The sequence below is a fragment of the Salvelinus sp. IW2-2015 genome, linkage group LG28, assembly GCF_002910315.2.
Source record: "Salvelinus sp. IW2-2015 linkage group LG28, ASM291031v2, whole genome shotgun sequence".
In the NCBI taxonomy this organism is placed as follows: domain Eukaryota; kingdom Metazoa; phylum Chordata; class Actinopteri; order Salmoniformes; family Salmonidae; genus Salvelinus; species Salvelinus sp. IW2-2015.
The window spans coordinates 27,765,292-27,791,069 of record NC_036868.1 but is presented as its reverse complement, the minus strand read 5'-3'; the positions used below and the strand labels follow the sequence as shown (position 1 = coordinate 27,791,069).

The following is a 25,778-nucleotide window of genomic DNA, read 5'->3' as shown; positions in this document are numbered from 1 at the left end:
TACATTCAATTTTCAGTAAATGCTTCAGCTAGCTAGATTCTTCACATCCACTGTTTCACACGACGACGGCCTGGTTTGCTGTTTTAGGAGTCCCTAAAACATTAAACAACCAGAATTACATTGTCATACTGTAACGGCAGCCTTCCTCCTCTTCACGAGAAGAGGAGGTGTAGCAGGGATCGGACCAACACGCAGCGTAGCCAGTGCTCAACATGTTTAATAGACGAAACCGTGAACACTTACAAAAATACAAAATAACAAACGTGGCAAACCGAAAACAGTCCTATCTGGTGCAGAGAACACAAAGACAGAAGACAACCACCCACAAATCCCAACACAAAACATGCTACCTTAATATGGTTCCCAATCAGAGACAATGACAAACACCTGCCTCTGATTGAGAACCATATCAGGCCAATTGACAATCCCCACATAGAAACACAAAACATAGAATGCCCACCCAGCTCACGTCCTGACCAACACTAAAACAAGGAAAACACACAAGAACTATGGTCAGAACATGACACATACTCATGTCACAACACCCATAAAGCTAGCCAGCTAACTGGCTAATGTTAGCTAGTCAGCTAGCTTGCTAAATCGCGATTTTCGTAAATGAACTTTATGACAAAAAATATGCATAATCGTTTGTCTGTACATTAACTAACATATTCCTCTCAGCTGTACATTTTTTTGCACAATTCGTTATGAAGTTATAATTACTTACATTTGCTTCCACCCTAGAATTTTTGTCAGCCATCTTTGAGTTATATTGGCTGATGGAGGGAGAGTCCTGCAAGATTAAGCCCACTGCCTATGGCGGCACTTGAATTTGGGGCGATATTTTGACAATTGGCTGCCGCCCTCCAGCGCCCCTGATCGGCTACTACACCACCCGCGGCACCCCTGCCACCAGCTCATAGCGTTGCTGCAGTACCATGCTCTCACCCCATTCCCGCTTCTCCTGAAATTCACTCCCACTATCCTTGGTAGCTATGGTGATGTGTGTATGTATATGGGATTATCCATTTGTGAAACATTAATAAAAATGAATCTGCCAATTAAATGATTGTATATATTTTGTTTGTGTGTGTGACGAAGACGATTAGTGATTAAGGCAGTAGCCTAATCTAGCCTGTTAACATTAGCTAGCTACTACTAGTGGATATAATTTTTGCTAAAAGTAATCTATAGAGATTTGAAACATTTTGCTACCATGTCTAAGAGACAAAAACTATCAGAAAGCGAATATATATAAAAAATTTAAAAAACTATGAGAAAAGAGGCACAATCTCTAAACCAAAGAAATTCGTTGGTGAAATGTATCAGCGTGCAGCAATGTCCATCAGCCGGTGTGGAGAATGACAAGTCTATGAGGCCATTCATTCGCCGAGAACGTCGAGCCCCCGTTTGCTGATTGTGGCAGCGAACAGGCCAAACCGGATTAGTCCGAGCCATGCACTTCCACCGATGATGAAAACTCTCTGGCTAGACAAGAACAGGTGGTCGCACCAGGCCTAGCCACACCTCCAAACAATGCCGGCGAAGACCCTACTATCTTGGACCCAGACTCAGATTCGTCGCTCCCCGTCCCGGATGACAGCGGTCGTGCTGCTGCTAAATCTGACTCCCAGACAAAAAACATAGAAGATCCCGGTGAGTGGACAAAATATAGGAATGGATCTTTACGGGATATGTTAGTGCAGACTGGGCCACATCAGGATAAGGAGGGGAATTTCCTAAGAGATGAGGGACCACATAAATTGTCGCTGGCCTACTCCAATAGGAGGATGGCGAACGAGGAGAGAATGGAGAGACCAAGGCTTGTCTATTCCAAGCAAAACGATGCAGCCTTCTGTTTTTACTGCAAACTTTTTTCACACGTGTACAAATCTGCGCTGGTCATGGATGGAACCAGGGACTGGAACAATCTGTGCCACCTCCTCAGCTCGCATGAGAAGTCGCATGATCACCTAGATAGTTTTCAGAGGTGGAAGGAGCTGGAGATCAGGCTGGTGTCCAAGCAAACTCAGATGATTTGATTGCAGGACCATGGACAGCTACCGAGAGAAAACAGCGCTGACTGCAACGCAACACCACAGCAGAGGAAAGAGGTCTAGGTGGAGAATAAATAAATAAATGTTTGAAACTGAGACAATCAAATTCGATATGTAAATGAACGAAATAGGTTAAGGCTGGGTCATTGACAGAAATCTTATTTTACACTGCTCCAGCGAAACGAGGCCCGCCATGCATTTATGAAAGCAGTTGTTCCCAAAGCTCAAATGATCTTAGTCTGTTTTACAGTTCWACAGAAATACTAAAATATATGTTAAATATGTTATATGAAAGTGTTGTTTTTATTGTAATTGTGACAATTATGGGGTCGTGCCATGTGTGATAACAGGGATATTATAGTTTTCCTACTATAGGTAGTAGGTTGCATAGTGATAGTAACATTGTAACTCTCCAATGCAGGGGTTAAATATAATTTGAGTTTATTTCGTCATCTTCCAAAAAATAAGTGGTAAGCCAACCTGTTTTACAGACACAATTATCCTATCCATAGATGTCGTTATAGCTAAATACTCCAATACTGTCGTATGCACTGATTAAATACCTCCTTGTCTGGGAAGGGCTTGGTGTGTTTGACTAAAACCAGGGCTCGAATTGAGTGAGGGTATCACATACTCTTTTTTTCCCTTATATTTTGAAATAAATACATAAAACGTATCCAGATTATATCATGCGTTCTATAACAATGCTTAACTCGGTGATGCCTTACCGTAGAAACAAGCTCTAAAATGCCCGCGAAAGACGTGACTCGGATGCATACGYATATGTTTTGATCTGAGGCTAAACTGCAGCCTATACTATTCGAGGAGATTTTTTTTAATTACTTTGCTATTCTGTCCCTATTAATTTAGCTTTTCTATTTCTGAAAAGAGAAGACGTTTGTTTAAACCCAGGCAGCTTTTAGGGGAGCACTTCTGTTGTTGGGTTATACAACGGACGAGTATCCAGCAGTTGAAGCTTACAGTTTTCTGCGTCAGTCGAGCCTCTGTCTGGGTGGAAAGGTAKCTTTTGAAAGTGCCATGCTTAGGATGTCCAAGATGTAATTATTTTTGTCTCGCCTAGGGCGGCAMAACATCCAGGGCATTGGTGGTTTTATCAATGTAATCAGATTGTAAATATTACGCTATGTAAATTGACATCGAACTGATTATATAGCCCACTAKCCAGATGTGTTAAAAATTGTGTTTAATTTGTAGCATAGGCCTATTAATTGGGCTGCTATTATGTTCTGTTCCTCCGACTTTTAGCTGGYYAAAAAAWTGGCCCAAAGCCAAACCTATGGGGGGCAGGAGATTTTTGTGCTGGTGTATTTAACATTCAGCAAACAAGAGCTTGCGTCCCTCTTCGAATATTGGTTTGAGAAATGCAAAAAGAAAAAAATTGATGTCCAGGAAGCTTTTCTGCTTTTCCTGCATGGGAGTCCAAGAGCTAAGGAGCGTTTTTTAAGGAGGCCAGCAGAACACACATGCGTTTATATTGCGCTAGAGACGTAGGCTATAAATTAGAAGCTTATTATGCATAATCCCAMACTTAGCTAAATATAAGGCTAATACTGCATTCAATTTATAGGGCTATATATCAATCTACAATAGGATTATCTATTTTGGATGCAATTTGAATGGAGTTGATGGAGAGAGAGAAAGACTGCGAGAGAGTGCTATATTAATATATGAACCTGGTGAAATTCACAAAGTACTTTAACAACTGTTACACAAACATGGTCTCTTTTTTTGTTTTCTTGAGTCAGGCAGCTCCAAAATGCAGGTTTTTCAGCATAGCTCGGTGCTTTRTGTGGCGGTGGGTCCGCCAGCAGAAAATAAGGAGCACATGGGTTGGTAATGTTCTCTGGTTGCGCTGTGAGTGTTCTGCCACTCATGGGGACACTACCTCACTGACAAATCTAAGGGTACAGCTCGAAAATTCAAGCCCCTTGGGTGCTGCAATAGAGTTGCATTAGAAGTGTCCATCCAAGAAGGCTCATTGGTCATTGAAATCTTAGCTAGCAGTCATGAATCATGAATCAAGTCAACAATCTACTGGCAAATTATTTTTAATCCTTGTCATATGAAGATAAATAATTAATAGAAATGACAGATAAAACGTATCAGTGCTCATCGGCCATTGGACATAAACATTACACAACAAGTTGGAAATTACAAATTCAACAATGAGTGGTTTGGAAGGAATCCGTGGTTAACTGCAAGCATTGCAAAGCAATTACTGGCCTGCTATTCAGTGGAGTGGGTGTGTGGTCCCAATTCTGGGTTTAAGGGCCTTTTTTCCAAGCTTAAAATGCTGAACATTCAACATTGTCCATGCTGTCAATCCAGCATGATTTCTGCCACGCCCAAAACAACTGTTATCTCAGAACTGGGAAATCTGACTTCAGTGAGTTCAAGACAACTGGGAACTCTGGAAAAAAACAGCTCTGACTGGGAAAATACGTTTTGAACGGTCATCCAACTCGGAATTGTAAGTCGGGAACTCGGGCCTCTTTCTAGAGCTATGACCTGAAGATCACTGACGTCATCATGATTCAACCTTGTTTTTTTCCGAGTTCCCAGTTGTCTTGAAAGCACCATAAATCCTTGACTTTGATGACAAAGTTTGATGACAACATTTGCCCACAGAGGACTGCCGCGCCACCTTCCTGTTCAAGTGAGCACAGCACAACAAGGTGAGTCCAAAAATGTATTGTATGCTGCTGCATAAATTATGTAATATGCCAAGGAGATATGTATACTGTAGCTAAGAAAGTATTATTAAGTGTATGTTGTGTAGTAAGCTGTGAGGCCCATGTCAGAAGTCAGAACAGTAGGCAGAATTAAGAGGGGAAAATAGACTACATTATTAGGGTGAGGCCCCTAATAATGTGGTCTATTTTCCCCTCTTAATTCTGCCTACTGTTCTGACTTGGTGGTGCACATGTAGCTTATAACCTGTTTTAGAGAAATGTAATCATTGAATATTGTAAGAGCTATCATTGTCTGCTTATATGCCCCCTTTTGTCACACCCTGGCCTTAGTTATCTGTGTTGTCATTATTATTTTAGTTAGGTCAGGGTGTGACATGGTGAAGTATGTGTGTTGGTTTGTCTAGGGGTTTGTAGGTTTAATGGGGATATGTCTGGTCTAGGTGTTTGTATGTCGATGGCTGCCTAGATTGGTTCTCAATTAGAGACAGCTGTGGTTTATTGTCTCTAATTGGGAGCCATATTTAAGGCAGCCATGGGCATCATGTGTTTGTGGGTAATTGTCTATGTTGAACGTTTGTTGCTTGTCTGTGCACTTACGTTATTTAGCTTCACGGTCGTGTGTTGTTTTGTTAGTTTGTGTATAGTGTTCGTTTCGTGTTTTTTCTCTCTTCCAAAAAAAAGATGTATTTTGCACACGCTGCGCCTTGGTCCTCTCTCTCACGAAGACGATCGTGACACCTTTATTTATCCTACGGTTTTGACTTGTTGTACAGGGAGAACACTGTAAGAACGGCACGTTCTGAATTCTGTCACTGTACATTTCAAAAGTGCTGATCAAATACTTATTTGACTACGTCCGTCCTAGCTCACTCATTAATGTTCTAATCGAAATTACGGATTGCCTCTTATCTGCTTGTCATCCACTTATGCCATAGTTTGTACATCTCAATTGTCAGTAGAAATCACATTTGTTTAGCAAGTCAGCCATATCAGCTATGTTTTTTTTAAAGGCAGTAAATMAACTGTTTTGCTGCCAGACAATGCTCCGCTGATAGCCAGGTGTAGCAGTGGTAAGGTTTTGGGACTCTGCTGTTGGGCAGCTTTATGTAGGTCCCAACAGTTTGTGGGCATAGCTTGTCACCGTTATAGTGTAATTAATGTATTGTTTAGTATTGTGTTGTGTAGTGGCTTTGCTGGATGCATCTCAAAACATTTTTGTTTGTTTGCCCCACCAAGATCTACATGCTAAAATCGCCACTGTAAATAATGTATTATAATTTACCGGTTTCTCGTAGTTATTTATTCCGGGCAAAGGGAGTGGTTTTGGGTGGTAAATCCTGGTAAATCTCAGTAACCAGGTTTCCGCCATTCAACCCTAGTGTGGATCCTATTGGTGCAGGTCATTCGGGAGGGTGTCTCWCAGTTCTGGGAGGGTGTCTCGCTGGTCTGGGTGGGAGTCCCTTGCTCTGTTGCTCCTGTGTGAGGTGCTGGGGCTSCAATTGAGGGTGATGTCCTTCAGGTTCCTGGCAAAGATGGGGGCTGCTGCCTTGTAGAGGTGGACCTGGTCGTGAAGGCTGTTCAAGTCCATGATGGAGTGGTGGGCCAGGTAGATGTTAGGTTTTGAGGCACAATGCTGGGAAATGCTTGCATTCACACGCTGTATGGTGGCAGGGTGAACGTCTTTTCGTGGTAGCAGGGTGGAGATTACCCACTAGTGAGTTAGGGAGTGAGGAAGAAGCTTTTTCAATCAATCGTGGAAAGGGCTGTGGCCACCCTTTCCTACTGCGCCCTCAGATAATTTGTGTCTGTTTGAATTGTGATGTGGCTGGGGGACCCTAGTCGGTCCTCTGACAGGAGCTCCAAGGCACGCCAGGTGTTTGGACACCAGAGTTTAGCCACTTTGTGTTTTGGAAAAAGTTTATTCTCATCATGTAGTTCCCATTTCAGTCAATGAGGAGCACAATATCTGCCTTTTGTGTGTCCTTGGTGGGGGTGTTGTCAGGAGAGCTATCTGAGGGCTGACAAGAAGGGGTGCCAGGAGGGGGAGTCTGCTTGGTTGGTGTAGGTTCTGTCTTGTGTGTGCTGCTGTGGTGTCAAGGCTGTATGATCGGGGTCTGAAGTGGGCTGTTCTGTTGGCCTCGCTCTCTCTCGCTCTCTCTCGCTCTCTCTCGCTCTCTCTCGCTCTCTCTCGCTCTCTCTCGCTCTCTCTCGCTCTCTCTCGCTCTCGCTCTCGCTCTCATATACAGTAATGGTAAATATGATATTTTGTGGCCCCTAGGCTATATCAGAGAAGAAGAGGTGAAGCAGTATATATAATTATAGATACTCTTTGTATATATGCCAAGTGAATCAGGGATTGACACTTTCAGAATTGTAGGAATAGGCTACATGAAAGTATAGAGGGACAAATGGTAGAACAGCCTATAATTTTTCATGGCAGCCTACTACGGTAGCCTATTGGACCACAGTCCAAAAATAAACATGCAGCTAGTTATAGGCTAAGCAAGAAGTTTGGTATAGAATMAGCTTTTTCTTTTATAAAATTCAGTACAGTTCAGATATTGCATGTTCATAATTTCCGTCGAGTTTTGTTCTCTGGCTGCAGTACAAACCAAAACAACAGATGCACATGCTCACGTGACTGGACTGCAAATTGCAGCCTGTGCACATTTAGCTATCATCTTATTAAGTGACATGTCACATTAGTCTAATTTAACTCCTTAATTAATATTAAATGAGACTCTTGACCAGTCGCTGAAAAAGTACAAAGAAAATGTAAGTTATAACTTTAGCTAGCTAGTACACCAGTAATTGGTTTATATGTTTTTGGATAACTGAAATGCCTTGACAGTACAAACAGCACTAACATTAGCAAGCTAGTGAGCGGCAAACTTAAAAACATTGTTTTGCGTGATAGCTACATTCAACTCTTTCAGTTGAACATTTTATCTCTTCTAATAACATTTTAAAATGTAGCTGTGTAATTTCTGTATTTCTGATGCCTTGCCGCACTGACAAGCGCTAATAAGAAAACTGTGGCGGAGATCTTTGTGGGCTATACTCGGCCTTGTCTCAGGATGGTAAGTTGGTGGTTGAAGAAATCCCTCTAGTGGTGTGGGGGGTGTGCTTTGGCAAAGTGGGTGGGGTTATACCCTGCTGTGTTTTGCGCCCCTGTCCGGGGTATCATCGGATGGGGCCACAGTGGTCTCCTGACCCCTCCTGTCTTAGCCTCCATATTTATGCTGCAGTAGTTGTGTCGGGGCTAGGGTCAGTCTGTTAATCTGAAGTATTTCTCCTGTCTTATCCAGTGTCCTGTGTGAATTTAAGTATGCTCTCTCTAATTCTCTCTTTCCTCTCTCGGAGAACCTGAGCCCTAGGCATAGCCCTGGACTACCTGGCATGATGACTCCTTGCTATCTCCAGTCCACCTGGCCGTGCTGCTGCTACAGTTTCAACTGTTCTGCCTGCGGCTATGGAACCCTGACCTGTTCACCGACGGCTACCTTTCCCAGACCTGCTGTTTTCAACTCTCTAGAGACAGCTGGAGCAGTAGAGATACTCTCAATGATCGGCTATGAAAAGCCAACTGACATGTACTCCTGAGGTCTGACATGTTGCACCCTCGACAACTAACTGTGACTATTATTATTTCACCATGCTGGTCATTTATGAACATTTGAACATCTGGCCATGTCTGCTATAATCTCCACCCTGCACAGCCAGAAGAGGCCACCCTCATAGCCTGGTTCCTCTCTAGGTTTCTTCCTAGGTTTTTGCCTTTCTAGTTCGGTCTGGGGAGTTTTTCCTAACCACGTGCTTCTACACCCTGCATTGCTTGCTTTTGCTGGTTTTAGGCTGTGTTTCTGTACAGCACTTTGGATATATCAGCTGACTGTAAGAAGCGCTTGTACATACTATAATAACACTATTGATTGATTTGTCAAGATGTTACTATTCCCTCTGCTAAAATGGAATGGAATGCAGGCCTAGGACAAGTGAACTGGAACAAAGTCTCGTTGTTGTCTGGCAAATATTGCATATCTAATAAGGTGAAAGAAGTATCATYCAAACTCAATCATACCCTTTACCCTGTAAAGACCTTTATTATACACAGATTTAAAATAGCTATTGATAACAAACAAAAAAGCAATACGCACCATAACTTTTTGACAAATTGAAAAATGAGCTCGATATGTAATACCACTGTTTGTTAGGTTTATGTACTCTTGTTTCTATATTTCTGTTTTTGTATTTGTTGTTTTTATAACATTTTTTTAAATGTTAAATAAAAAAAACACTGGCAAGCGCTATAATTGCAAAGCGGAAGTGGTCCGCGAGTGAATTTTGCGTAATGAGTGACAGAGAGAACTAAAGAGAAAGAGAAATGGCGCCTCAATGCCATATTTACTGAGGCAGAGTACAGACGGATAGACAGATTAAACAAGTGCAAATAAACGGACAAATCATGGTGAACACAAGAAAGAACTCTCGGCGTAAGCCGAGCTGTCCCTTCATCTCGTCCAGGACCCGGTCTTCTGCCAGAAATCCTTCCAACTCTGAGGATCATGTAAGCCGGGTTATTTTCTTCACTGCCCGGCTAATATAACGTTAGCTATAATATGGCTAACTAGTTAGCATTGGCCTCAAGCCGGTTCTCAGTGTTTTTTTTGTTGTTGCCATAAACCCTGCTACAATGTTTGACACCAGTATAATTGATTTCACGAGTAAATGTGGCTATGTATGTTTGCCATAAMCACGGACGCCATTATATGAATGATAGCTTTCAGGTTAACGTTAGCTTCCTAACTGACTGCCAGCTCTAAGTTGCCGGAGTTCCCTTTGTTGGGCTTGTGTTATTATGCCTACCGACTGCAGGAGATAATGTAGCCTGCTAGCTAGCTAGTTAGCCTGTTTTAGTGTGTCACTCGACAGCCCAAAACAAAGTGACACTGCAGTTAACGTGTTATTGATATGCATGTTTTATTGTTGACCGTGTTTTATATGCAACGTCAATAAATGACAGGCTAGTAGTGCTAGCCATGTAGTTGTGGGGGAAGGGAACCCGATGAACCCCGATGGTTCACAACAGTTGGCTGACTATCGTCCTCAACTATTTAGCTAACGTRAGCTAGCTAACTTGAAGTTGAAATCGCTGAACTTTATTGTTTGAAAGAAACTTGAAGTGTAAACTTTTATACGGGATGCTGTTGACATAATATTCAGGTTTAAATAGTCTGGTAAAGATATTCATTAACGTTAACTGCCTCAAGTGTTTTTCTAGGATTTGGAGCATTAATGTTGAGTCACAACAAATATAACAATACTAGTAAGTTGGCTACAAATGTAAACAATATGAGGCAAGTTAGCTGTTGTGGATACAATTAAACATCGCAAAATGAATAGGGACAATTGTTATTTGGTTAGCTACCCTCTTGAGTGCTTTAAATTGAAGCATTTGTGATTATATTGCCATTTTGCCAGCTATTTTGTCATGAATTATCATGGAAATATGGAATGAGTTGTGTAACTTAACAGGTAACTTTAACTTAGTAGTTAAATGTTCTTCAGTAAGTTTAAACTTTAAGGCACTTAGCAGGTTTGATTGGATACCTGAACAAATGTACTGAAAATGTATTTGAAATGGAGATGAGTCTTAGTTAAATTCAGATTTGTATCACTTCTTGCTATTTGCTAACGCAAAGCAGGACAGACAGTCAGATCTGGAGCTAGCTGATGTAATCAAACGGCTCAGCAGTGATAGCCGTTGATAACAGACATCTATTTAGCGTAACCAGCATATTTTCGATCATCCTTTACATGGCGATACTTTAGTCATTCTCGACTTGAAAAACACTGCTATCTTAAACTCCCATCGCAGGTGGAACGTTTGAATTTCGAAAATGCTCAGTTATTAAATAAAATAATTTTTTGCTCCATGAAATTACTTGACAATGTATACGCCACCATCATAGAGTATATTTGTCTTCTCTCATTGATCAAGACAGGTGAGTGTCATTCAAAGCTAAGCTTGATTTCTGAGTTGCACACATGATGTGCAACACTTTGGGGTGGACACCCACCTGTCCCGACTAATGAGAGAAAAAAAAGATACTTAAAGATGGCGGAGTATTAGGGCTGTCCCCGACTGAAAAAAAATCTTTMGTCTGAAATGTTTTAATGTGTATTTTTCCATACGTGTTTTTATAAAACCACTAAGCATTGACCTGGTCTGATGCGTATGGTTTGACGCCTCACGAGGGCGCCAGAGATCTKGATATCCAGAAGTAAAATACCTTTACCTGCCTGACCCAACTATTCTCATGCTCCTGCTGGCTAGGCTGGACTCAATTAACTAGTTGATGCAATGTTTCAATTTCGCTGCAGACAGGCCACGTGTAGCCAATGTGATTTATTGGATATTTATTTTTATCAGGATATTTTCTACCTGCAGGATGCAATCTTTTTATTTGTTGGCTTTATGTAGGCTATTTTTACATAGTTAGCAATGGCAATGTAAGTTACTTTTTAGGTTTATCATTTTCATTTAGATTTGGATAGAATGTTGATTACCAACATGAGAATAATTTTGAGATATGAAGACGTTATCATAAATGTAATTAAACTGTTTAACGAAAATCTGCATATGAAAACCATAACTGGCACACAGATCGGTTGAAATGGTAAGAAATTGCCATTCAACAACATGAGAAAGATGGCCGACTCCTCATGTAGCCTATTACCGGCAACTTCAGGAMAGTAATGGCAGAATCTGCGAAAGCCAGCTTGCACTAGTGAACTTGCAACATTGTYTAACATTTTCTGGGCCCTCAGTTTCRCACCACTGAGCTCGAGACAGACACAGCTGTAGGCAATTTGGGCAATGGATGAGAAGCAGTGCTCGACTTGAGCTCATGTAGCTCATGCCTTATAGAATATTATCTCAAAATTATTATGGGGCTCCTGCACCTAAATAGAAACAGTACCAGCACCCAAAATGAGTACCAGAACCTATTTCAGTCCAAATCAAGCGCTGCTAAGTAGTAATCAGCATTTTTAGACATTTTTTGCTTTCACGTCGAGTGGTTATCAAAAGGGAGAAAGCTGGAAAGATTTAAGGTAGTCTATAGGCCTACTTCTATGTGTCCACATCCTTAATGAACATTAACAGCAGCGCTCCAAACAAAAGACAATAGCTGTGTTCGAATAATCATAGCATATCATTACAGCAGTATGTACTGCAGMGGCGGCAGGTAGCCTAGTGGTTAGAGCGTTGGGCCAGTAACCGAAAGGTTGCTGGATCGAATCCCCGAGCTGACTGCTAGATCGAATCCTCGAGCTGACAAGTTAAAAATCTGTCGTTCTGCCCCTGAACAAGGCACCCAGTGTTCCTAGGCCGTCATTGTAAATAAGAATATGTTCTTAACTGACTTGCCTAGTTAAATAAATGTACCGGTATGTTAGCTAGCTACCTAACATTAGTTGGCTACTAAWACATCAAACTTGCCAGTATATTAACTATATGCTATCTAACTAACTACCCAATGTTTTTTTACTTGGTATAGTCGTTGTGTGTTCTCAATGGCCATCCGGAAGCTTTTGTAAATTCGCTCTCCCGAATTCAGAGCACTCTCGTCTGAGTGTACCGGAGTGCAGAATAACTTATGAATTATCAAACGCTCAACACCATTTGAATATGGCAGTTGTAAGTCAACGTCGGCAAAAAAGCGTAATTAAATTGTTGAATATCAAAACAAACTCTGAACCAATTATATTAATTTGGGGACAGGTTGAAAAGCAATAAACATTTATGGCAATTTAGCTAGCTACCTTGCTGTTGCTAGCTCATTTGTCCTGGGATAAAAACATTGGGTTGTTATTTTACCTGAAGTGCACAAGGTCCTCTACTCTGACAATTAATCCACAGATAAAACGGTAAACCGAATTTGTTTCTAGTCATTGCTACTCTTTCCTTCAGGCTTCTTATTTGGACTTTATATGGCGGTTGGCAACCCACTTTAGGAGCATTACCACAAAGATSAACTGAGTATGGACTTCGGTTCATCTTTCAATCACCCACATGYGTATATGCTCCTAAAAACCAATTAGGAGATGGGAGAGGCAGGACTTGCGACGTGTTGCGCGTCATAAATAGAACCAAGTTCTATTTTAGCGCCTGGCTGTGCAGGCGCTCGCGAGCAGTGTGGGTGCAATGATTTAACAACATGTATGTCTACATCTATTTTGTCAGATGACATAAAAAAAAGCCTAACCAGTTCTGCCAGGGCGAGTAAAATGGTCAGTCAGGTGTTCTTTAATTTGTGTCTGGAAGTAGCTAGCCAGTTAGCTTGACTGCCGTTGTAAGGTCAGAACGCTCTAATCAACTCTACTCCTATGCCAGAGCGTCCAGTGTGTGCTCTGAACGCTCCCAGAGCGAAACGCTCTGAATTTACAAACTGACAATCTGATAACGCTCTGATTGTGCGCACTCCAGATTGAATTTAAGAACACACCCGAAGTCGTAAAATGTCTAGTTAGAAATTTGTTACCTAACAAGAGGTTGCATAGCCACAGCATCAACTCCGGTAGACAGGCGAAGCCCTAGTATGCTCAACTGAAAGGATACTGTTCGTTTACAGTATACTAAKATTAACTAATAGTATGTAGTATACAGTATGTTAGTATAGTTATTTGAACACAACTGACTAAATTTGAAAACTCAAATGGAATGAAATAAACCAACACTTGTTTCTCACAAGAATAGCATATATTGTGCACTCTGCAAACAATGTGTCTACTCAGACAATGAGAACGGGAAGACTGGAATAATATTATTGAATGCATTAAAATAACCGTAACAATCATTGTAGATTAGGAATTAACAGTAAATGTACTACTGGTGATATATGTTATGGGGAATTGATATACACTAACAATTGAACGAAAACCATTCACACAATTTTTAAAATGTATTTTACATTTTTTTATTTCACCTTTARTTAACCAGGTTGGCTAGCTGCGACCTGGCCAAGATAAAGCAAAGCAGTTTGACACACACAACAACAGTTACACATGGAATAAACAAACATACAGTCAATAATACAGTAGGAAAAAAGTCTATATACAGTGTGCWAATGAGGTAAGATAAGGGAGGAAAGGCAATAAATAGGCCACGGTGGCGAAGTAATTACAATATAGCAATTAAACACTGGAATGGTAGATGTGTATGAATGTGCAAGTAGAGATACTGCAAAGAGCAAGATAGATAAATAATACAGTATGGGGATGAGGTAGTTGGATGGGCTATTTACACATGGGCTATGTACAGGTGCAGTGATCTGTGAGCTGCTCTCCAGCTGGGCTTAAAGCTTGTGAGTGAGATATGAGTCTCCAGCTAAAGTGATTTTTGCAGTGTTCCAGTCAATTGCAGCAGAAACTTTAGGAAAGCGGCCAAAGGAGGAATTGGATTTGGGGTGACCAGTGAGATATACCTGCTGTAGCGCGTGCTACGGTGGGTGCTGCTGTGGTGACGAGTGAGCTGACATAAGCGGGGCTTTACCTAGCAAAGACTTGTAGATGACCTGGAGCCAGTGGGTTTGGCGACGAGTATGAAGCGAGGGCCAGCCAACGAGAGCGTGGTGGGTGGGTGGGTGGGATATGGGCGTTGGTGACAACGGATGGCACTGTGATAGACTGGATCCAATTTGTGAGTAGAGTGTTGGAGGCTATTTTGTAAATTACATCGCCAAAGTCGGATCGGTAGGATGGTCAGTTTTACGAGGTATGTTTGGCAGCATGAGTGAAGGATGCTTTGTTGTGAAATAGGAAGCCTATTCTAGATTTAATTTTGGATTGGAGATGTTTAATGTGAGTCTGGAAGGAGAGTTTACAGTCTAACCAGACACCTAGGTATTTGTAGTTGTCCACATATTCTAAGTCGGAACTGTCCAGAGTAGTGATGCTGGATGGGCAGGCAGGTGCGGGCAGCGATCGGTTGAAGAGCATGCATTTATTTACTTGCATTAACTTCTTTGATATAGGGTGCAGCATTTCACTTTTGGATGAATGCGTGCCCCATAGTGAACTGCCTCCTACTCTGTCCCAGACACTAATATATGCATATTATTATTACTATTGATATAAACACTCTGAAGTTCTAAAACTTTTGAATGATGTCTGTCGTATAACAGAACTCATATGGCAGGCAAAACCTGAGAAAAATCCAACAGAAGTGAGAATTCTGAGACTGTCAGTGTTAAAGTCATCGCCTATTCAATTCCCTGTAATATGGATATGTTTGCACTTCCTACGCCTTCCACTAGATGTCAACAGTCTGTAGAACGCTGAATGAAGCCTATACTGTGATGTGGGCCGGATGGGAGTTGTTTCAGTCATTGGTCTGCAGATTGCCAGGTCACGCCGCTTTCCTCATGATATGCCTTGTGTTCCATAACTTCTACAGACATGAAGGAATGCTCCGTTTGGAACGTTATTGGATATATATATGTTAAGAGCAGTTGGAGCCACGGAGGAGAGTTGTAATGACATTGAAGCTCGTCTGGAGGCAGATTTAAAAAAATGCTTTACGGCGAAAGCATACTTACGATTATTTGAGGACATAGCCCAGCAGACAAATCATAACAGTAACCAGCCAAGTAAAGAGACCAAGTCAGAAAATAGAATACAATTAATCCCTTACCTTTGATGATCTTCATATGGTTGCACTCAGCAGACATTCATTACTCAATAAATGTCCTTTTGTTCGATAAAGTTCTTTATATCCGTTTCTTCAGTAATCCACAGGTTCAAACGCAGTCAAAACAGGCAGAAAAAAAATCCAAATTGTATCCGTAAAGTTCATGAAAACATGTCAAACGATTTATATTCAACCTCAGGTTGTTTTAGCCTAAATAATCGATAATTTCAACGACAATAACGTCGTCATATAAAAGGTAAACAGAAAGGCACTCTCTCGTTCACGGCGCATGAAAAAGCTCTGACACTTTAGGATCACTCATTCAGACTGCTCTTACTTCCTCATTTTTCAGAATACAAGCCTGAAACTATTCTAAAAGCCACCGTTGACATCTAGTGGAAGGCATAGGAAAATGCCAATTTTAGTCCTAAGTCAATGGAATTTAATGGCATTGAATAGAAAACTACAAAACCAACAAACAAAAAAACTTCCCGAATGTGATTTCTCAGGTTTCGCTTCAATCAGTTTGTTATACTCACAGACACTAATTTTAACATTTTGAAACTTATGTGTTTTTCTATCCAAATCTACCAGTTATATGCATATCATATCTTCTGGGCCGAGAAGCAGGCAGTTTAATTTGGCATGCTTTCATCTCCAAAATTCCAAATCTGCCTCCTACCTAGAGGAATTTAAGAAGCATTGATGTTTATTGTTAGCTACATTTGTGAAAAGATTGCCAAAAAAAAGCACAATGCCTTTTTTAACCATCACTCGTTTGGCGAAGTTGAAGTAGGCTGTGATTCGATGATAAATTAACAGGCACCACATTATTATATTGCAACGCAGACAGCTAGTTACACTACACACAGGTTGATAGATATTACTAGGTTAACTAGTGATTAATGTGAAGATAGGTTTCTTTTTTTTTTAATAAGATAAGTTTAATGCTAGCTAGCAACTTACCTTGGCTTCTTGCAGCCACAAGAGTCTCTTTTGACGCTGCCACTCGCGAACAGGTGGTCAGCCTGCAACAGTTATTCCTCGTGGATTGCAATGTAATCGGCGTCCAAAAAGCAGGCATAACAGATTTTTATCCAAACTTGAAATTGGCCCTATTACCGGTCGACCTTCTAATATAAGCTCCCGCAGTTGACAGATGGCAGTGTCAGAGGCAAAAAAACCCACAGAGGTCGATAGCATTGCCGTAGAGCTCCTGGGCAGGCAGGATTTTGTCGAGGCACAGATCTGGGGAAGGGTACCAACAAATGTCTGCAGCATTGAAGGTCCCCAAGAACACAGTGGCCTCCATCATTCTTAAATGGAAGAAGATTGAAATTAAGACTCTTCTTAGAGCTTGCCGCCCGGCCAAATTGAMCAATCGGGGGAGAAGGGCCTTGATCAGGGAGGTGACCAAGAACCTGTTGGTCACTCTGAAAGAGCTCCAGAGTTCCTCTGTTGGGATGGGGGAACCTTCCAGAAGGACAACCATCTCTGTAGCATTCCACCAATCGGCCCTTTATGGTAGAGTGGCCAGARGGAAGCCACTTCAGTAAAAGGCACATGACAGCCAGCTTGGAGTTTGCCAAAAGGCACCTGTTGTCTATGACCATGAGAYACAAGATTCTCTGGTCTGATGAAACCAAGATGGAACTCTTTGGCCTGAATGCCAAGCGTAACGTCTGGAGGAAACCTGGCACCACCCCTACAGTGAAGCATGGGGATGTTTTTCAGAGGCAAGGACTGGGAGACTAGTCAGGATCGAGGGAAAGATGAACAGAGCAAAGTACAGAGCTCCTTGATGAAAACCTGCTCCAGAGCACTCAGGACTTCAGACAGGGGTGACGGTTCACCTTCCAACAGGACAACGACCCTAAGCTGAGAGCGAAGACAACCCATGAGTGGCTTTGGGACAAGTAGACATAATTGCAAATGATTAAAACCTTCCAATAGGAATCAAAAACACAATTTAGTTACGAATTGAACTTTAATTAAATGAGTTGACTCTTCACATGGGATGATTTCACTGAACAACAAAAAAGGGAATATTGAATGATCCATCGCATCTGTAAAATGATCAGCTAGAAACTAAAGCTTTGGTTGTCTTCCTCTCAGGATTCCATGTCTTCTCCCTGGWCCTCCTCAATGCCCACCTCTTGAACATCAGACTGAGGCCTCATCTTCACGGTCACTTTCCAACCTTGTTGAGCATGGTTCGTTGTCAGGCTCAAAAAGCCACATTTGCCCGGATGGCCACCAATTTTTCAACTCTTGTATTGGTCAGCCTGTTGTGCTTTGGTGTGTGTGTTCCCAAACAAGGACCAGTTGCTCTCTGAGGCGGCTGATGTTGGTGGGATTTGGAGGATGATGGGGAAAGCGCCTCAGATCCACAAAGTCCCTTCCACCAGGTGGCTGATGAGATATGTTGGCACGACTGCCATATTCCACCTCCATCCCAAAGACCTTGCTTGGAGTTGTACTTTGCCAGACTGACAAGAACCTTGCCCTCATCCAGGCCAAGGTGGCGAGACACGGTAGTGTTGACACCATAGGCCTTGTTGATCTCTGCACCAGACAGGATGCTCTTGCCAGCATACTTGGGGTCCAACATGAACGCTGCAGCGTGTATGGGCTTCATGCAGAAGTCTTCACGCTTTGACGTTTTTCAGAACTGCGTTTCCTCTGCTTGAAGCAACAGTGAAGTTGGCAGGGCAGTACGATTTATTCTCTTACATCTGCAAGCAGAGTCTAACATCAACAGGATAGCATTGTCTCCCTCAATCCGTGCAATGGCTACTGCTATTAGGTTTTAGGCTGCTTACCACTCTCCCAAAATACCTCATCCAGGAGGATCCTCTTGATGGGGCTGTCCATATCAGCAGACTTGATATGGCCATTTCTTGGTGACTCCTTCCCCTCCAGGAGTCACTGTCAAACATGATGACAACACCACCCCAATGGGTGTTGCTGGGAAGATTCAATGTGGTGCTCTTATTCTTCTCACTTTGCTTGGTGAGAGGGATTGCTGCTATAACTTGATGACCCTTCACATACCTAACCATTTCCTTGGCTCTATTGTATCCATTGTTTTCAGTGCCATGATGTCCTTGAGGAGCAGATTCAATGCATGAGCAGCACAGCCAATGGGTAGGACTCCTTCATGTTCGCAGCATTGTCTGTCACCAGTGCAAATACCTTCTGTGGTCCAAGGTCATTGACTGCCTTCAGCTCAGCTGCAATGTAGAGACTGGTGTGTATGTTGTCCCTTGTGTCTGCGCTCTTGTAGAATACTGGTTGAAGGGTGGAGATGTAGTTAATTATTCCTTGCCCACGAACATTCGACCACCCATCAGAGATTATTGCAATAGTCTTCTTTCTCTATGATTTGCTRGACCTTCACTTGAGCTCTGCATCCAGCAAATGAGTAGATAAAGCATGTCTGGTTGGAGGGGTGTATGCTGGGCGAAGAACTTTCAGAATTGGGATGGAAACCGCGCTGCACTTTCTAACCTCCTGCCATGTGAATGACAATATAAGAGACATATTTCCCTCAAATTTCACAACCCACAAATCAAATTGACAAACTCCCATATCTGTTAGGCGAAATACTGGGATTGCTGGGATTGCAGTGTGCAATCCCAGCAGCAGAATTTGTGAGCCGATGCCACAAGAAAAGGTCAACCAGTGGGTCAGAAACACCAATGTAAATATAACCTATATTTATCTGCCCATTTTTATTTCCTCCTCGTCATTTGTGCATTCTGCACATTGTTCCAACACTGTACATAGCTTCTGAAACTTTTAAAAATGTTATACTACATTTAACTGCTAAWATATTATTTAAAAGTGATTATTCGCTTAACTTTGTTTGTGTAATGCTTACTGTTAATGGCTGTTGTCGTTTTGTTTAATTTAGCTTTTGTTGGTTTTTGTCATTTTGTTTACTTCACTTGCTTTGCCAATGTAAACATGTTTCCTATGCCAACAAAGCCACTTTTTAATTGAATTGAGAGAGCAAGGGAAGAGATTGAGGTGGGGAGGAAGGAGACAGACAGCGAGACTTGACGCACTGACTGAACCATAAAACACAGGAGTATAGCGATGGCATGTCCTTGGTACTTGTATGTCATTCCTTCCTTATTGATACAACACAATAGCCTGTCTGCTGCCATAGACCACTGCTAGCAGCCTACAGGGAGACTAGTCTGCCTATCGGCCAGACAAGAAGGGATGTGCATCACACACCAATGACTGAACAGAACACGGTCCTTAAGTATTGCTCAAAGTATCAATTTATAACTTTATTTTGTTATACACACACACCACCCTGCATCCCACTGCTGGCTTGCGTCTGAAGCTAAGCAGGGCTGGTGTCCTGGCTAAATTACCAATCTGGCCCTCATACCATCACGGTCACCTAATCATCCCCAGCTTACAATTGGCTCATTCACCCCCCTTTAACACTACCGTTCAAAAGTTCGGCCCTAATTAATCGGTCGACCTCTAATATAAGCTCCTGCAGTTGACAGTGCATGTCAGAGCAAAAACCAAGCCATGAGGTCGAAGGCATTGTCCGTAGAGCTCCTAGCAGGATTTGTCGAGCACAAGATCTGGGGAAGGTACCAACAAATATGTCTGCAGCATTGAAGGTCCCCAAGAACACAGTGGCCTCCATCATTCTTAAATGGAAGAAGATTGAAATTAAGATTCTTCTTAGAGCTTGCCGCCGGCCAAATTGAGCCAATCGGGGAGAAGGGCCTTATAGGGAGGTGACCAAGAACCTGTTGGTCACTCTGAAAGAGCTCCAGAGTTCCTCTGTTGGGATGGGGGGAACCTTCCAGAAGGACAACCATCTCTGTAGCATTCCACGCAATCGGCCTTTATGGTAGAGTGGCCAGACGGAAGCCACTTCAGTAAAAGGCACATGACAGCCAGCTTGGGAGTTTGCCAAAAGGCACCTGTTGTCTATGACCATGAGAACAAGATTCTCTGGTCTGATGAAACCAAGATGGAACTCTTTGGCTGAATGCCAAGCGTAACGTCTGAGGAAACCTGGCACCACCCCTACAGTGAAGCATGGGGATGTTTTTCAGAGGCAAGGACGTGGGAGACTAGTCAGGATCGAGGGAAAGATGACAGAGCAAAGTACAGAGCTCCTTGATGAAAACCTGCTCCAGAGACTCAGGATTCAGACAGGGGTGACGGTTCACCTTCCAACAGGACAACGACCCTAAGCTGAGAGCGAAGACAACCCATGAGTGGCTTTTGGACAAGTAGACATAATTGCAAATGATAAAACCTTCCAATAGGAATAAAAACACAATTTAGTTACGAATTGAACTTTAATTAAATGAGTTGACTCTTCACATGGGGATGATTTCACTGAACAACAAAAAAGGGAATATTGAATGATCCATCGCATCTGTAAAATGATCAGCTAGAAACTAAAGCTTTGGTTGTCTTCCTCTCAGGATTCCATGTCTTCTCCCTGGTCCTCCTCAATGCCCACTCTTGAACATCAGACTGAGGCCTCATCTTCACGGTCACTTTCCAACCTTGTTGAGCATGGTTCGTTGTCAGGCTCAAAAAGCCACATTTGCCCGGATGGCCACCAATTTTCAACTCTTGTATTGGTCAGCTGTTGTGCTTTGGTGTGTGTGTTCCCAAACAAGACCAGTTGCTCTCTGAGGCGGCTGATGTTGGTGGATTTGGAGGATGATGGGAAAGCGCCTCAGATCCACAAAGTCCTTCCCCAAGGTGGCTGATGAGATATGTTGGCACGACTGCCATATTCCACCTCCATCCCAAAGACCTTGCTTGAGTTGTACTTTGCCAGACTGACAAAACCTTGCCCTCATCCAGGCCAAGGTGGCGAGACACGGTAGTGTTGACCACCATAGGCCTTGTTGATCTCTGCACCAGACAGGATGCTCTGCCAGCATACTTGGGTCCCAACATGAACGCTGCAGCGTGTATGGGCTTCATGCAGAAGTCTTCACGCTTTGACGTTTTTCAGAACTGCGTTTCCTCTGCTTGAAGCAACAGTGAAGTTGGCAGGGCAGTACGGATTTATTCTCTTACATCTGCAAGCAGAGTCTAGACATCAACAGGATAGCATTGTCTCCCTCAATCCGTGCAATTGGCTACTGCTATTAGGTTTTAGGCTGCTTACCACTCTCCCAAAATACTCATCCAGGAGGATCCTCTTGATGGGGCTGTCCATATCAGCAGACTGATATGGCCATTTCTTGGGGACTCCTTCCCCTCCAGGAGACTGTCAAACATGATGACAACACCACCCCAATGGGTGTTGCTGGGAAGATTCAAGTTGGTGCTCTTATTCTTCTCACTTTGTTGGTGAGAGGGATTGCTGCTATAACTTGATGACCCTTCACATACCTAACCATTTCCTGGCTCTATTGTATCCATTGTTTTCAGTGCCATTGATGTCCTTGAGGAGCAGATTCAATGCATGAGCAGCACAGCCAATGGGTAGGACTCTTCATGTTCGCAGCTTGTCTGTCACCAGTGCAAATACCTTCTGTGGTCCAAGGTCAATTGACTGCCTTCAGCTCAGCTGCAATCGTAGAGACTGTGGTGTCTGTTGTCCCTTTGTCTGCGCTCTTGTAGAATACTGGTTGAAGGGTGGAGATGTATTTAATTATTCCTTGCCACGAACATTCGACCACCATCAGAGATTATTGCAATAGTCTTCTTCTCTATGATTTGCTCGACCTTCACTTGAGCTCTGCATCCAGCAAATGAGTAGATAAAGCATGTCTGGTTGGAGGGTGTATGCTGGGCGAAGAACTTTCAGAATTGGGATGGAAACCGCGCTGCACTTTCTAACCTCCTGCCATGTGAATGACAATATAAGAGACATATTTCCCTCAAAATTTCACAACACCAAAATCAAATTGACAAACTCCCATATCTGTTAGGCGAAATACTGGATTGCTGGGATTGCAGTGTGCAATCCCAGCAGCAGAATTTGTGAGCCGATGCCACAAGAAAAGGTCAACCAGTGGTCAGAAACACCAATGAATATAACCTATATTATCTGGCCCATTTTTATTTCCTCCTCGTATTTGTGCATTCTGCACATTGTTCCAACACTGTACATAGCTCTGAAACTTTTAAAAATGTTATACTACATTTAACTGCTAAATATTTTTAAAAGTGATTATTCGCTTAACTTTGTTTGTGTAATGCTTACTGTTAATGGCTGTTGTCGTTTTGTTTAATTTAGCTTTTGTTGGTTTTTGTCATTTTTGTTTACTTCACTTGCTTTGCCAATGTAAACATGTTTCCATGCAACAAAGCCACTTTTTATTGAATTGAGAGAGCAAGGGAAGAGATTGAGGTGGGAGGAAGGAGACAGACAGCGAGACTTGACGCACTGACTGAACCATAAAAACACAGGAGTATAGCGATGGCATGTCCTTGGTACTTGTATGTCATTCCTTCCTTATTGATACAACACATAGCCTGTCTGCTGCCATAGACCACTGCTAGCAGCCTACAGGGAGACTAGTCTGCCCTATCGCGCCAGACAAGAAGGGATGTGCATCACACACCAATGACTGAACAGACACCGTCCTTAAGTATTGCTCCAAAGTATCAATTTATAACTTTATTTTGTTATACCACACACCACCCTGCATCCCACTGCTGGCTTGCGTCTGAAAGCTAAGCAGGGCGGTGTCCTAGCTAAATTACCAATCTGGCCTCATACCATCACGGTCACCTAATCATCCCCAGCTTACAATTTGGCTCATCTCACCCCCCTTTAACACTACCGTTCAAAAGTTTGGGTCACTTAAATGTTCCTTGTTTTTGTCCATTAAAATAACATCAAATTGATCTGAATACAGTGAGACAGTTTAATGTTGTAAATGACTATTGTAGCTGGAAACAGGTGATTTTTAATGAATATCTACATATTGTACAGGTGTACAGAGGCCCATTATCGGCAACCATCACCTCCTGTGTTTCCATATGGCACGTTGTTTAAGCTAATCCAAGTTTATCATTTTTAAATGCTTATTGATCATTAGAAAAACCCGCTTGCAATTTCTGTTAGCACAGCTGAAACTGTTCTGACTATAAAGAAGCAAATACCAATCTGGCCGCCCTTGAGTATCTGGAGCATTTGTGATTCGATTAAAGGCCCAAAATGGCCGAAACAAAGATCTTTCTTCTGAAACTCGTCAGTCTATTCCTTGTGGTGAGAAAATGAAGGCTATTCCATGCGGAGAAATTGCCAAGAGAAACTGAAGATCTCGTACTGGCCAATAAAAATGAAAGATTAAAATGGGCAAAAGAAACAGACACTAGACCAGAGGAACTCTGCCAGCATCCCGGATCGTCTTTTCACTGTTGACGTCAAGACTGGTGTTTTGTGGTACTATTTAATGAAGCTTGCTCAGTTGTGCACCGGCGCCTCCCACTCTTTCTATTCTGGTTTAGAGCCAGTTTGCACTGTTCTGTGAACAGTTTCTTGGCAATTTCTCGCATGGAATAGCCTTTAATTTCAGAACAAGAATAGTTTCAGAAAAAGTTCTTTGTTTCTGGCCATTTTGAGCCTGTATCGAATCCACAAAATGATGTTGTTCCAGATAATAAGAAAAGGCGAATCAGTATTTTACTGGCTAACAGAGAACGGAATATAATATCTATTGTTTACAGGAACAGCCATTCAACAATTTAGATGAAGTTTGTGGGAAAAAGAACTTGGGGGGGGGCGAAAATATTTCTCCCATGGCAAAGAAATTCAAAAGGGGTGATGGTTTTAATTAACAGTAATTTTGAATCCAAATGTGCAAATTGTCCAAACAGATCATCAAGGTAGATGGATTATTTTTAAAATTGTTATTGGACAATAAACAGATATGGCTTATTAACCTATACGGTCCGAATAGTGATGATCCAAGCTTCTTTGAAAATATATATATAAGAATTTATCAACTCTACAAGGAACACTAGACTTCTATTATTATGGTGGGAGATTTAATACGGTTCTTAAATACCTCTATGGACCGGAAGAAATCACACTACAAACTATCACCCTCAGGCACTTAAGGAAATCATGAATGTCATGGATATATTGGAAATTGGTGGATATATGGAGACTTAAATACCCTGACCCTAGTGAGATATACATGGCGGAAGGCTGTTCAAGCTAGTTGTCTTCACTACTTTCTGGCACCAAAAGTTTAAAAAAGTGTTGATAGGGGACAGAATGTGGTCGGATCAACACATAATTGGCCATATATATTACTCTTACAGAATTTCCACGTGGGTGAGGATATTGGAAATTTAATCAAAAGCCTACTAGATGATAAATTGTTTAGAACTAGGACAGAAGAATTTATAACTGACTTTTTTCAGACATAACATAGGTACAGCACATCCCCTTATTGTAGAGGAAACTTAAGTGTTGCCGTTTAGAGGCCATGCAATTTAGTACTCATCTATGAAAAAAAGCAATTTAGATCAAGAGTCCATATTAACAAAGGAAATTGAAGGTCTTAACAGTACAGTTAGATAGCAATTAAAAACTGTACCATAGAGGCACAGAATAAGTTTGGAGGAAAAGAAATGGAGAACTTATTCAAAGATCCAGTGTGTAATATATTATAAAAATAAAGCTAACTGGATGGGATATGGGGAAAATCACCAAATATCTTTTTTTCAAATCTTCAATATAGAAATGCTTACCAAAAAACGTGTTACAAATGGAGTCACGCAATGATTCGCCGAATGATTATTTTGAAGGAGAATTAAAGTATTAAGAATTGTTTTCGTTTCAGTCTCCTCCATCCCCACTACTGAAACTAAGTTGTATGGATTTTTATCCCTAATAATGAATGTAATAAAATTAACATCTCTACAGAAAGATCATTGTGAAGGCCAAATTCAGAGGAGGAGGAGGACCGTCTTGATGCAATTGGCGGCTTTAAGGATGGAAAAAACTCTCAGGGTGATGGCATACCAGTGGAAGTAGACAAACTCTTTTGATATACTCAAAGACCATTATTAGCATGTTTAACGCACCCTATATAAATGTTAATTATCAGACACCGCAACAAGAAGGTCTGAGTATCATTATTACTGAAACAGACTCCAAGTGGTGTAATATATAAAAGATCCAGTCCAATAAAAAAAAAAAATGGAGACCTCTTACCAGCTTCAGTGTTGTGATGCAAAAATCCTAGCAAAATGCTTGGCGCATAGATAAAAAAAGTATTGTCAGATACTAATTCATCCTAATCAAGACTTTTTTTTATTTTTATTTTTATACATGGACGGCAT

The 25,778-nt window shown here is 41.8% G+C and overlaps 1 protein-coding gene across 1 annotated transcript in view; it reads left to right on the top strand.

Annotated features, from left to right (window-relative positions):
- Nucleotides 1-9,145: 9,145 nt before the first annotated feature.
- LOC111954484 (ATPase family AAA domain-containing protein 2B-like) overlaps nt 9,146-25,778 on the top strand; it is a 136,502-nt gene continuing 119,869 nt past the window's right edge. The window contains exon 1 of the mRNA XM_023974262.2: nt 9,146-9,338. Within this exon, the coding sequence (XP_023830030.1) occupies nt 9,237-9,338 (102 nt within the window). The 5' untranslated portion in view covers nt 9,146-9,236. The remainder of the gene's footprint in view (nt 9,339-25,778) is intronic.